The sequence below is a fragment of the Fringilla coelebs genome, assembly GCF_963513975.1.
Source record: "Fringilla coelebs genome assembly, chromosome: 29".
Taxonomy (NCBI): Eukaryota; Metazoa; Chordata; class Aves; order Passeriformes; family Fringillidae; genus Fringilla; species Fringilla coelebs.
The window spans coordinates 3,221,733-3,234,545 of NC_140055.1; the positions used below are offsets into that span (position 1 = coordinate 3,221,733).

At 66.0% G+C, this 12,813-nt stretch overlaps 4 protein-coding genes across 5 annotated transcripts; all 4 read left to right on the forward strand.

Annotated features, from left to right (window-relative positions):
* Positions 1–1,201: 1,201 nt before the first annotated feature.
* On the forward strand, positions 1,202–2,244 carry ACKR1 (atypical chemokine receptor 1 (Duffy blood group); the record flags this gene model as incomplete). The annotated part of the gene is made up of 1 exon (XM_084223215.1): positions 1,202–2,244. The coding sequence occupies one exon, from the start codon at positions 1,202–1,204 to the stop codon at positions 2,174–2,176; it is 975 nt and encodes a 324-aa protein (XP_084079341.1). The 3' UTR covers positions 2,177–2,244.
* A 1,360-nt stretch (positions 2,245–3,604) lies between these two features.
* LOC311163987 (serum amyloid P-component-like) lies at positions 3,605–4,732 on the forward strand. The gene has a single exon (XM_084223210.1). The coding sequence runs from the start codon at positions 3,911–3,913 to the stop codon at positions 4,697–4,699; it is 789 nt and encodes a 262-aa protein (XP_084079336.1). The 5' UTR covers positions 3,605–3,910; the 3' UTR covers positions 4,700–4,732.
* Positions 4,733–4,901: 169 nt separating this feature from the next.
* Positions 4,902–7,129, forward strand: LOC311164052 (mucosal pentraxin-like). Its single transcript, XM_084223314.1, has 2 exons — positions 4,902–5,229; positions 5,563–7,129. The coding sequence occupies exons 1-2, from the start codon at positions 5,166–5,168 to the stop codon at positions 6,186–6,188; spliced, it is 690 nt and encodes a 229-aa protein (XP_084079440.1). The 5' UTR covers positions 4,902–5,165; the 3' UTR covers positions 6,189–7,129.
* A 761-nt stretch (positions 7,130–7,890) lies between these two features.
* On the forward strand, positions 7,891–10,650 carry DUSP23 (dual specificity phosphatase 23). 2 transcript variants are annotated; one of them, XM_084223315.1, is made up of 4 exons: positions 7,891–8,016; positions 9,297–9,569; positions 10,264–10,445; positions 10,539–10,650. In XM_084223315.1, the coding sequence occupies exons 2-4, from the start codon at positions 9,300–9,302 to the stop codon at positions 10,555–10,557; spliced, it is 471 nt and encodes a 156-aa protein (XP_084079441.1). In that variant the 5' UTR covers positions 7,891–8,016; positions 9,297–9,299; the 3' UTR covers positions 10,558–10,650. The 2 variants fall into 2 exon arrangements, with proteins under 2 accessions (XP_084079441.1, XP_084079442.1); XM_084223316.1 differs by lacking the exon at positions 7,891–8,016 and adding an exon at positions 8,062–8,198.
* The last annotated feature ends 2,163 nt before the right edge of the window (positions 10,651–12,813 follow it).

Below are 12,813 nucleotides of genomic sequence, written 5' to 3' on the forward strand. Positions count from 1 at the left end.
GTCACCCCCGGACACCTCCTGGCACGTGGGTGCCCTGTCCGAGTGGCCACCCCCGGTGCCACCCCCGGTGCCACCCGGACTCGGAGGAGCATCATGGGCAACTGTGTCCCCGTGGTGAGTGACCCCCCAAATTCCTGTCCCTCGTGGTGTCACATCCCCGCGGAGGGGGGGCGCGGGGGGGTGAGGAGGAATGTGGGGGTCCCCCAGTGTGGAGGGGGATCGTGGGAATCTCTAGTGGGGGTTTAGGGGACCCTAAGAGGGGTCACAGGGAGTCCCCAGTTCTGAGCAGAGCCCTGAGGGTCCCCAGTTCTGAGCAGGATCGTGGGGGTCCCCAGTTCTGAGCAGGATCATGGAGGGGTCCCCAGTTCTGAGCAGGACCAGGGTTCAGTGAGATTTAGGGGTTTTTTTGGGGGGTTTATAAGTCCCCAGTTCTGAGTAGAGCTGTGAGTTCTGAGCAGGATCATGGGATTCCCCAGTGGGATTTAGGGGTGTTGAGTGGGGTTTAGGGGGTCCCTGGGGATCCTAAGAGGGGTCACAGGGAGTCCCCAGTTCTGAGCAGAGCCCTGAGGGTCCCCAGTTCTGAGCAGGACCAGGGCTCAGTGAGGTTTAGGGGTTTTTTGGGGGGGTTTACAAGTCCCCAGAACTAAGTAGAGTTGTGAGGGTCCCCAGTTCTGAGCAGGATCGTGGGGGTCCCCAGTTCTGAGCAGGATCATGGGGTTCCCCAGTGGGATTTGGGGGTGTTGAGTGGGGTTTAGGGGGTCCCTGGTGCTGAGCAGGACCACGAGAATCCCCAGTGCTCAGTGGGGTTTAGGGGATTTTAGGGCTTTAGGAGTCCCCAGGACTGAGCAGAGCTGTGAGGGTCCCCAGTTCTGGACATGATCCTGGGAATCCCCAGTGGGATGGATAGAGGGGAGCTGAGTGGGGTTTAGGGAATCCCTGGGGACCTTAAGAGGGGTCACAGGGAGTCCCCGGTTCTGAGCAGGATCATGGGGGTCCGTCTCCCCACAGGGGCTGTGTCCACCCTCCGGGCTCTGCATCCTCCCCGTGTCCCTCCTGGGAGAAAACGGCTCCATCCCGGCCCCCCCCCGCACCCGGCTGTCCCCAGCCGTGTCTCCCGTGTGTCCCTCCCTGATAACCCGCCCTGCCCAGCCCTGCCCGCCATCCCCACACCAGGGGCAGCCCCACGGCCGGGCCCAGGGCCATGTGGCCCCTGCCCGACGCCCACCCCCCTCACCCGCAGAACCCCAGCATCCTGGAGACCCCGAGCTCCCTGGACCTGGAGGAAATCATGGGCAACTTCTCCTACGACGACAACGACACTTACATCAACGACACCCTCCTGGACTACGACGCCGCGCCCTGCCACAACCACTTCTGTCCCCTCTTCCAGCGCGTCGCTCCCCCTTTCCTCGCCACCACCTGCGTCGCGGCCGCGCTGGCCACCGGCGCCTTGCTGGTGGCCCTGGCCAAGCGTCCCCGAGCGTGGCGGTGGCCGCAGAGCCGCGCCTTGGTGGCACAGCTGGCGCTGTTCGCGGCGCTGTTCGCGGCGCTGCTGCCGGCGCTGGCGGCGGGCGTGGCGCGGGGCTGGCACCTGGGCACGGGGCTGTGTCGCCTCACGCACCTCCTGTGGCACTGGAGCGTCTTCGCCCAGGCGCTGCTGGTGGCCAGCGGCTCCTGCGGCACCGCCTGGGCTCGCTGGGATCCCCGGAGCCGCCGCCTGGCCGTGGCCCTGTGGGCAGCGGCGCTGCTCTTGGCCGCTCCGGCCGCGCTGGTCAGCGGCGTGGCGGCGGGCACCGCCTGCGTCCGGCGCAGCGTGGGCATCCTGGCACCGCTCTACCTGCTGCACCTGGCCCTGTGCCTGTGCCTGCTGCTGCTGCTGCCCGCGGGGATGCTGCTGGCCGCGCTGGCCGTGCCGCGCTTCAGGGAGAGCTGGAAGAGCGGAGCCGGGCTCACCTGGCTCTTCCTGGGGCTCTGGGGGCCCTACGGAGCGGGGCTGGCCGGGGAGTTCCTGCTGCAGGCCAGGCTGCTGGAGTCCAGCTGCGGCTCCTTCGAGCACTTCGACATCGCGCTGGGGCTGAGCGAGGGGCTGGGGGTGCTGCACTGCGCCCTCGGGCCCCTGGCGCTGCTGCTCGCCCGGAGCTGCCCCCGCGATGCCGGCGCTGCCGGGGGATGCTGAGCTCAGGAGCTGCTGAGCTCCGGGACTGCCGAGCTCCCAGGAATGCCGAGCTCCGGGACTGCCGAGCTCCCAGGAATGCCGAGCTCCGGGACTGCTGAGCTCCCGGGGCTGCCGAGCTCCCGGGGCTGCCGAGCTCCGGGACTGCCGAGCTCCGGGAATGCCGAGCTCCGGGACTGCCATCATCCGGGGGCTGCCGAGCTCCGGGACTGCCGAGCTCCGGGAATGCCGAGCTCCGGGACTGCCGAGCTCCGGGACTGCCGAGCTCCCGGGGCTGCCGAGCTCCGGGGGCTGCCCCACGGAGCCAAACGGACCCACGGCACCGGACTGGACCCCCAGCACTGAGCCCTGGTCCCCCGGCGCCAGACTTGGATCCCGGGCAGCAGACTTGGCACCCTGGATCCTGGGGCACCCAGCACTGACCCCTGGCCACCTGGAAAGCACCTTGGCACCCTCTGGGCACTGACCCCTGGCCCCACAGTGCCCCCCCAGCCCCACAGCCTCTGTCCCACACCCAGCACTCCCCCAGCACCCCCCGTTCTGTGCCCTCTGTCCCCTCCCTTGGGGTCTCAGCCCCCTCTTTGGGGCCGGACCCCCCAACTGCCCTGCACAGAAAGCCCTGGGGTGCCTCAGGCTGCTCGGGGGGGTCACCCCAGACTCCTGGGGGATCCCCGAGGCTCAGCCCCGGCCCTTCCCCCAAGCTCCAGGGGGAGATTTCGGAAGTGATGGGATTTTTTCCATCTCTCCTGACAAGCCAAGAGGATGCAGTGAAAATTAAACAAAATAAACAGAACTGCCAGAGGCACTCGTCCAATCCCGTTAACGAGCTGGATGGGACTGGGCGGTGATGGGGGAGATGGGGAGTGGGGGGTGTGTGCTCCTCGTGCCTCCAAATTGGCAGGAGAAGTTTCTAAGGAAGCTGTGGAGCCTGCCAGGGGTGAGTGGGGGCATTTCTGGCCAGAGCCCACGAGGGCAGGGCGCGTGCAGTCACGGGTGTGACACGGGCACAGGAGTGGGGACAATGGGGCTGCTCTGCCTGAGCCAAGCCCTGGAGGAGCTGAGGGCTCATCCCTGCTAAACTGGGGGCCTGATCAGTGGGGAATGAGCCCACATCGTCCCCAAAATTGGGGATCCATCAAACCCCTGCAGGAACTCTACACCCCCAGCCCGGCACCATCATTTGGGGCAGGCAAAACCTTCCCCCTTCCCATCTGCCTGTCCCCTTGGGTCACCATGGTCACCCCAGGACACTCGGCCACCTGGTGTCCATGGCTCCATCTCTGTCCCCTCAGGCAGGACAGGCAGAGCAGAGCCCGGGGTGTGGCCCTGGGCAGGGGGGACAGGGGAACCTTTCCCTGCACCCCTCGGATGACCCCAAATCAAACCACGTCCCCCCAATGGGGGTTTGCCCACAGCAGGCACACCTGGGGAAGGAGTGTCCGGGGTGTCCCTGTCACCTGGGTGGACACATGTCTGGGATGTCCCTGTCCCCCGGAGGGGGGGACACACGCCCAGAGCCCAGCCCCAAGGGGAGCCCCGTGCGGGCGGGTGACCCCAGATCTTGTGGCACGGCCGCGTGATGGCATGAAATCACCCACCCTGGGCATGAAATCGCCCGTCCCGGGCACGCCAGGCTGCTGAGGATTAGACTGGGGACATCCCCCCGGCAGTCCCCTCCCCTCCTCGGGCACATAAACCCGGCGGCAGCGCCGCGCCCGCCCGGCTCCAGCACCCACCATGGGCTACCTGCAGCTCTGGCTGCCCGTCCTGGCTGGGCTCGCAGGGATCGTGGCCCAGGAAGGTAGGGGGGATGCCGGGTGGGGAGACAGGAGCCAGCACGGGGCAGGGTCCCAGGGGGGCTGTGGGACACGCCAGCCTCCCAGCAGGTCCCCTGTGTTGTCCCCAGACCTGTACCGAAAGGTGTTCGTGTTCCGGAAGAATCCCAGCGACGCCTTCGTGGTGCTGCAGGCGCAGCTGGAGCAGCCCCTGCGCAACTTCACCGTGTGCCTGCGCTCCTACACCGACCTCAGCCGGCCCCACAGCCTCTTCTCCTACGCCACCAAAGCCCAGGACAACGAGATCCTGCTCTTCAAGCCCAAACCTGAGGAGTACCGCTTCTACGTGGGGGGAAAGTTTGTCACCTTCCGTGTCCCCGAGGGCCGCAGGGACTGGGAGCACGTCTGCGCCAGCTGGGAATCCGCCACGGGCATCGCCGAGTTCTGGTTCAACGGCAAGCCCTGGCCGAGGAAGGGGCTGCAGAGGGGCTACACGGTGGGGGCCACGGCTGCCATCCTGCTGGGGCAGGAGCAGGACAGCTTCGGGGGTGGCTTTGACCTCTACAACTCCTTCTCGGGGGAGCTGACCGACGTCTACCTGTGGGACACGGGGCTGTCGCCGGATAAGATGCGCTCGGCGTTCCTGTCCCTGCGCCTGCCGCCCGCGCTGCTGGCCTGGAACAGCCTCAGCTACGAGGTCAAGGGAGATGTGGTGGTGAAACCCCGGCTCCGGGAGGTGCTGGGGGCCTGAGGGCTCTGGGCTGTGGGGCGGCGGTGGCCTCGGTCCCCGCTGTCCCCTCTTCACCCCCGTCAGTCACACCCACCTCCCCAGCAGCCAGCACCCCATCACCTCTACAACCCAGCCACCACCAGGAAGGTTCCCCAGCTAGGGACAGGGTCCCCCTGAGTGTCACCCTTCCCACCCCCCCCGAGCTGCCCCACGGCCGTCCCTGCACGGGCAGGACACGGATCCAGCGGCTCCGGCACTGCCCAGCCCCACGTGGAGTCAGGAATGGGAAGGCCCCTCCCTTGGGGACAGGGGGACTGTCCCCAAAGCCAGTCCCCCCCGCGCTCACACGCCATTTCCCAACAGTCCTGGGGCTTGGGGACGAAGGTCAATGTCACCACAAAGTCGCTGTCACTCTTGGGTGTCCTCGGAGTGGCTCTGAGGTCCCCCCTTTCCCACGGTGGTGACAGCGGCCGGGTTCGACGGTGCCATGGGGCCGCTGTGGCTCTGCCTCCTCATCCTCACTGCGCTCTTTGGTCCCACGGCCCCACAAGGTAGTGGCAGGGGGACACCGGGACTCCCTGGGGGGCATGGGGACATGCAGGGGGGGTTATGGGGCACCCTGAGCGCTCCCAAAGGGTGCGGGGTGGGCGCAAAGCAGGTATGGGGGAACCCACAAGGGGCACCCTGAGCTCTGCAAGGGGGGCTGTGCAGGGCACAGGGGTATTGGCAAGGGTGGCAGGAGGGGACCCGATGACAAAGGGGCATCCTGAGGACCGAAATGGGGGGACAGCAGTGGGGGGCGGCAGGGACTCGACACTCAGCAGCTGGTGGTGGTGGCACCCACCCCGGGGGCTGATGCTGGAGGTCACCTCTGTCGATGGCAGGAGCAGACACGTGTGGGTCACCTCTCCCAGACCTGGGCAGCTCGGTGCTCGTGTTCCCCCGAGAGTCCCAGAGCGCCCACGTGCAGGTGACGACGAAGCTGGAGCAGCCCCTGAGCAGCTTCAGCCTGTGCCTCAAGTCCTACACCGACCTCACCCGGCCCTACAGCCTCTTCTCCTATGCCACCAAAGCCCATGACAACGACATCCTCCTCTTCAAGCCCAAACCAGGCCAGTATGACTTCAACGTGGGGAACCAGTTCTTGTCCTTCAAGGTGCCTGAAGTTCTCGGGGAGGCCGAGCACGTCTGCGTCAGCTGGGAATCCTGCACGGGCATCGTGAGCTTCTGGTTCAACGGCAAGCCCTGGCCCAGGAAGGGGCTGCAGAAGGGCTACACGGTGGGAGTGCCAGCATCCATCCTGCTGGGGCAGGACCAGGACAGCTTTGGGGGTAGTTTTGATGCCCAGCAGTCCTTCGTGGGGGAGATTTCATCCGTGTACATGTGGGACACGGTGATCTCCACCACGGAGGTGGTGGCGGCCATGTACGACACACCCGGCGAAACCACCATTTTTGGCTGGAAGAATTTCCCCTACAAGATCGTGGGTGAGGTGTACCTGAAGTCCTGAGGTTGTGGGGGGTGTCCCCAATCCCTGCTGTGTAACCCCCTCCCCCAAAGCCACCCAACATCGCATAAATGGAGAAATGTTTTTAGGGTTCTGGTGGTCTTTAGGGGTGGGGGAGTGGGTTGAGGCAAGGCAAGGCAGGCCTCAGGTGATGGATCCAGGCTCAGAAGGTGGATCAGGCTCTCTAGGGTGAGGAGGGAATGGGGGAAAAAACTCCCAGCCCAGAGCCTTGCTCTGGTTTGGGGACATGGGGCTGAGCTGGGGAGACAGGGTAGTCCTGGGGGGTGTGTGCACCCCTGGCATGGTGGGGCTGGGCTTGGGGCAGAACCTGGGGGCAAAGACTGTCGAGGGGCAGCCCTGGGACAGCCCAGTGTCCCCAAGCTTGGGGCGGTTCAGTGCCACAACCCAGAGCCCTGGAGGTGCAGTTCTGGAGCTCTTAGGGGTTCAGCCTCATGTCCCTGGGGGTTCAGCCCCATGTCCAGGCAGGCACAGCCCCATGTCCTGGGGAATTCAGACCCAGAGCCCTGGGGATGCAGTTCTGGAGCTCCTGGGGGGTTCAGCCCCATGTCCAGGCAGGCACAGCCCCATGTCCTGGGGGATTCAGACCCAGAGCTCTGGGGTGCAGTTCTGGAGCTCTTGGGGGGTTCGGCCTCGTGTCCCTGGGGGTTCAGCCCCATGTCCAGGCAGGCACAGCCCCATGTCCTGGGGGATTCAGACCCAGAGCCCTGGGGATGCAGTTCTGGAGCCCTCGGGGGGTTCAGCCCTGGAGTTCCAGGGGTCCAGCTCTGTATCTTTGGGATTCAGCCCTCCAGCCCCATGTCCCACACTGATCCGGAGGGTCCAGCTTTGAGTCCCACTGGTGCAGCCCTGGAGTCCCGAGGTGTTCAGTCCTGGAGCTCCTGAGGGTCAGTCCCAGAGCCCCAGGGTGGCAATCCCGTGTCCCGGGGGCCTCAGTCCCAGAGCCCCGGGGGGCTCAGCCCCCTGTCCTGGGGGATTCAACCCCCCATTCCTGCAGCCCCCTGTCCTGAGAGATTCAGTCCCCTTGTTCTGGGGGATTCAACCCCCCAGTCCTGCAGCCCCCTGTCCCGGAGGGTTCCAGCTCGCTGTCCCGGAGGTTCAGCTCCGTGTCCCACAGCCGCGGGTTCTCCCCTTGTCCCCCCGACACCCACCCGACCTCCCTCGTGCCCCCATTTTCCCCTGTGTCACCTCCGTCGCTCGCTGCGGCCTCTCCCGGCCCGCTCCGGCCCAGCTCCCATCAGCTCCGATCCAGCTCCCCCTCAGCTCCGATCCAGCTCCGCCTCAGCCCGGGCCCAAACCCGGCCCAGTTCCGCCTCAGCTCGGACCCAGCTCCGCCTCAGCTCGGACCCAGCTCCGCCTCAGCTCGGACCCAGCTCCGGCCCAGCTCCGCCTCAGCTCGGACCCAGCTCCGCCTCAGCCCGGGCCCAAACCCGGCCCAGCTCCGCCTCAGCTCGGACCCAGCTCCGCCTCAGCTCGGACCCAGCTCTGGCCCCGCTCCGCCTCAGCTCGGACCCAGCTCTGGCCCCGCTCCGCCTCAGCTCCGCCTCAGCCCGGGCCCAAACCCGGCCCAGCTCCGCCTCAGCTCGGACCCAGCTCCGCCTCAGCCCGGGCCCAAACCCGGCCCAGTTCCGCCTCAGCTCGGACCCAGCTCCGGCCCAGCTCCGCCTCAGCTCCGGCCCAACTCTGTCCCCGCTCCGCCTCAGCTCCGGCCCAGCTCCGCCTCAGCTCGGACCCAGCTCTGTCCCCGCTCCGCCTCAGCTCCGCCTCAGCCCGGGCCCGGCCCGGTCTCGCTCCGCCCCGCGCGGCCTCCCCGGTACGGCGGGGCCGGGGGACAGCGGGGCGGAGGGGACGGAACGAGGCCGGGGCCCAGCGGGGCCCAGCGGGGCTCGGAGCTGCGGCCTGTGGGGACGGGAGGGCCCCGAGCTGGGCCCGGGGCGCTGAACGAGGGTCCCGGGGGGGCTGAATTGGGGCACGCGGTTAAACTCTGCTGAGGGGGTGGGTGCGAGGGTCCTGACATCAGGGGTGTTAATTGAGGGGTCTGAATTTGGGGTTTGGGGTGCAGGGGACTTTGGGGTACCCTGGTCATGTTCTCCAGGGTGTGGTTTTGGGGGGCCCGGGGGTCTGGACATGGGGGGTGTCAGTTGAGGGGTCTGAATTTGGGGTCTGGGGGCTTTATTTGGGAGTCCTGGCAAGGGGTGCAGGGGACTTTGGGGTACCCTGGCCACGTCCTCTAGGGTGTGGTTTTGGGGGGCTTGGAGGTCCCGAGGGTCCTGACATGGGGTGTCTCAGTTGAGGGGTCTGGGGGCTTTATTTGGTGGTCCCAGGAGTCCTGGCAAGGGGGTTCAGGGGACTTTGGGGTACCCTGGCCGCGTTCTGCAGGGTGTGGTTTTGGGGGTCCTGACATGGGGGGTCTGAACTGGGGAGTCTGGGGGTTTTGACCTGGGGGTCCTGGGGATCTGGCCAGGTTCTCCAGGGGGTTGATTTTGGGGAACCAGGGGTCCTGATGGGCAGGGTCTGAGCTGGGGGTCTGGGGGCTTTACTTAGGGGTCTCAAGGGTCCTGGCCAGGGGGGTTTGGGGGTGGTACTGGGGCTTCTGGAGGCGTGGAGGGTTCATCAGGGGGATGGTGTTGGGGGGCATTAATTTGGGGGTCTCAGGGGTCCTGGGGAGGTGGTAACGGGGTTTGGGGTCATGAGATGGGGGTCCCAGGGAGTCTGACTTTGTGGGTCTGTCAGGAGGTCCTGGGGAACTAAACTGGGGGTCCCAGGGGGCCTGGCCATGTTCTGGGGGGGAGGGAGTTGTATTGGGGGTCCTGACATCCTGGAGGCTTGGCCACATTTACTGGGGAGGGGGTGTTGGGGGTCCTGGGGGCCTGGCCAGGGGTTCCTGGGGGTCTTTGTGGGGCTGGCCATGTTCTCCTGAGGGTGATATTGGGGGTCCTGGAGGTCCTGACATGGGGAGGGCTGGCCAGGGATTCTTTCCTGGGGTCCCAGCATCTGAAATGGGGGTTCTGGGGTTCTAACTTGGGGCTCCTGAGGAATCCGAGGGGATCCGCCCCGGGGTCCCCAGAGCAGCAGCGTCCCCTGTCCCCACAGGCGATGGGTGCATCGGAGCCCCCCAATTTCTCGTGGGTGGTCGAGGGGCGGCTGGCGGGGCTGGCGATGCCGCGGGAGCCGGGGCACTACCGGTACCTGCGGGAGCACGGCGTGCGACACCTGGTGTCCCTGACCGAGCGGGCCCCGCCCCATCACGGCTGCTGTCCCCAAATCCAGCTCCACCGGCTCCGCGTGGCCGACTTCACCCCGCCCAGCCCCGAGCAGATCCAGAGCTTCCTGCAGATCGTGGAGGAGGCCAATGGCCGCGGGGAGGTACGGCCGGGGACACCTGGGGGAGGGGACAGCAGGGGGACACCCGGGGGACAACTGCTGCAAGACACTGGGGGGCAACTGGGGGAGACTGGAGGGGACAACTGGGGTGGTGACACTGGAGGGGGGAGATCTAGGGAGGGGGAGACACCAGGAGAGGCACCAGGGGAGGGGACAACTGGGGTGGTGACACTGGAGAGGGGAGATCTAGGGAGGGGGAGACACCAGGGGAGGGGACACTAGGGAAGACATCTGGGGGAACACTTAGGGGACACCTTGAGGAGGTGGTGTCTCAGGGTTGGGGGGAGACCACACCAGGAGGGACGTTTGGAAAGATGGCACCTTGGTGGTGGGGGACACTTTGGAGGGGGTGACATCTTGGCCGTGGTGGGGGACGCCTTGGGGGTGGGGGCAGATGACATCTCGGGGGAATGGCACCTTAGTGGGGGATGGACACCACCTTGGGAGGGTGACACCTGGAGGAGAACACACACCTGTGGTAGGGCTGTGACACCTGGTGGAAGTGACATCTCAGGGAGTTGTCACTTCCAAGAAGGGACACCTAGGAAGGTGAGGGGAGGCGGTGACAGAAGGTGACACCAGGCAGAAATTCCATGGAGGCAGCTCCAAAATGGGCATCACCTGTCACTCAGAGGGGCATCCAGCAGTGCCACCCACTGCTGTGTCCCCGTGCCAGGCTGTGGCAGTGCACTGCATGCTGGGCCATGGCCGGACGGGCACGCTGCTGGCCTGTTACCTGTGCAAGGAGCAGCACCTGGCAGCTGGGGATGCCATCCGTGAGATCCGGCGCCTCCGGCCCGGCTCCATCGAGACCACAGAGCAGGAGCAGGCCGTGCTCCGCTTCTGCCAGTGCCTGGGGTAGGTGCCACCCTCCCCAGGGTGTCCCCTCCCCAGATGTGGCTCCCAAATGTCCCCAGGCCTCGCTCATTGGTGGCATTTTCCCCTCCACAGCACTGGCAAGGAGAGCTGAGGACATGGATGGCATCCACGGAATTGGGCACCCCGAAGTGCCAGGTGTACCCAGCCCCATCTGTCCCCTCCTGTATTAAAGGACTGGCCTGTGGCTTCTCTCCAGGTCTGGTTTTGGGGTACACCTTGGGGGGATGCCTGGTCATGGCTCTGCTGGGCACCCCCAGACTCGGCTTGGTTGGCAGCTGCATCCTGGGGTTTGGGGTCCTGGCTCTGGGGTCTGGGTTTGGGGTTCCTCAGGGTTCTGGATCCTGGCTTTGAGCTCCCTCAGGGCCCTGGTTTTGGGGTCATTCAGGGTCCCAGTTCTGGGGTTGGTTGGGATCCTGGCTCTGGGGTCCCTTGGGGTGATGGCTCTGGGGTCCTGGCTCTGGATCCTGGCTCTGGGGTCCCTTGGGGTGATGGCTCTGGGGTCCTGGCTCTGGATCCTGGCTCTGGGGTCCTGGCTCTGGATCCTGGCTTTGGGGTCCCAGCTCTGCATCCTGACTCAGGGGTTCCTCAGAGTCCTGGTCCCAGGATCTTGAGTCTGGGGCTCTCAAGTTTGTGGTTCTGGGGTCCCTTGGTGTCCCAGCTCTGGGGTGTCTCAGGGTTCTGGCTTTGGGGTGCCAACTCTGGATCTGGGATCCTTTGGGGTACTCATTCTGGGGTGTTTCAGGGTCCTGGTTCTGGGGTCATCTGGGGTCATCTGGGGTCATCTGGGGTCCCAGCTCTGTGTCCTGGCTCTGGGTTCTGGCTTTGGAGTCCTCACTTTAGGGCCTTGGTTTTGGGGGTTCTGGCTCTGGGTCCTGGTTTTGGGGCCTTGGTTTTGGGGTCCTGGCTCTGGGTTCTGGCTTTGGAGTCCTGGCTTTGGGGCCTTGGTTTTGGGGTTCTGGCTCTGGGTCCTGGTTTTGGGGCCTTGGTTTTGGGGTCCTGGCTCTGGGTCCTGGCTTTGGGGCCTTGGCTTTGGGGTCCTGGCTCTGGGTCCTGGCTTTGGGGCCTTGGCTTTGGGGTCCTGGCTCTGGGTCCTGGCTTTGGGGCCTTGGCTTTGGGGTCCCAAATCTGGGTCCTGGCTCTGGGGTACCTCAGGGTGCTGTTTTTGGGGTCCCATGGGATCCCAGCTCTGGGGTGGTTCTGGCTCTGGGGTCCTTCAGTGACCATGAGCAGCCCCCCCAGAGCTGTCACCCGCCAGTGTCCCGATGCCACGTGGAAGGTGACAACTGTGTCAGCGCCCGGGGGCCGACCCGGGACGTTGATGCTTAAAGTGTAGCTTAGCCGGAATTGAGGCATCTCCATCCAAAAATCCAATCCTGGAAATCTCTGCTCAGCTGCTCCTAACCTTGGTGGCATTTAAATCCTGGTTGGAAGCAGTGTCACCGTCCCCGTTTCCGGGCGGGTGGCACATGGCTGGGAGCGCCCCGGGCACAGCTGCTGGGGCCAGCGCCTCAACCAGCACCTCCACAGTCCCCAAAAAGTTCCTTTGGAATGCCACAATGTCACCATCCTCCTCTGGGGACAAGGCACCAGGGTGGTGACACGGTGTGGTGGCACTGGTATGGTGACAATCCAGCTGGCAATCCAGCTGTGCCTTGCCCAGATGTGCCCAGAATTGGGAAGGGGGGCTCACCACAGGCTGTGGGGTCACTCCAAAACTCTGGGGCCACCCAGCTGGCCCCGGTGGCCCGTGAGGGTGGGGTTTTGGGGACACCCGTGTCCCCCAGGTGATGCCACAGCGAGGCCACACCAGCGCACGGAGCCGTGTGGGGGACACATACCTGGGGCACAGCCACTTTGGGGTGCCCAGCCCAGCGTGGGGGCCAGCACGGGGACAATGGGGACACTGTGGGGACGATGTGGCCACGGTGGGGACGCCGTGGCCGCGGTGGCAGTGCCGGACAGCGGTGTCCAGCCTAAGCTCACATGGGCCGGAGCGGCCCAAAGCTGCTTACGGCAGAATTATTGCCCTTAACCCCGCTGACTCCACGCTGTCCTCAGAGTCCCCCGGGCTCAGGGGGCCAGGCTGGGCCGGGGGGGCTCCACGGACCCCCCACCCCCTCCAAAGAGGGCTGGGCTGGGGGGGCATCGCCCCAGCGCCGCTCCCGGGGCGCCCGTGTGGCCGGGCCGGTGTCACACGTGCGGGGTTTGATCGTCACTCGATCCCGGCTCTGAGCCGGGGACGCATCCAGGATGTCCCCTCTGTGTCCCCTCCTGTCCCCCCCAGGCTGGCGAGTGGCCCAGCTCCGGCTCAGCGCGCAGGATGGGGACATGGCACTGGTGGCTGTCC

Coding starts and splice junctions, on each gene's coding strand:
- LOC311163987 (XM_084223210.1), top strand. CDS start 3,911: ATGGGCTACCTGCAGCTCTGGCTGCCCGTCCTGGCTGGGCTCGCAGGG.
- LOC311164052 (XM_084223314.1), top strand. CDS start 5,166: ATGGGGCCGCTGTGGCTCTGCCTCCTCATCCTCACTGCGCTCTTTGGT. Junction 5,230..5,562: donor TGGTCCCACGGCCCCACAAG/GTAGTGGCAGGG, acceptor TGTCGATGGCAG/GAGCAGACACGTGTGGGTCA.
- DUSP23 (XM_084223315.1), top strand. CDS start 9,300: ATGGGTGCATCGGAGCCCCCCAATTTCTCGTGGGTGGTCGAGGGGCGG. Junction 9,570..10,263: donor AGGCCAATGGCCGCGGGGAG/GTACGGCCGGGG, acceptor TCCCCGTGCCAG/GCTGTGGCAGTGCACTGCAT.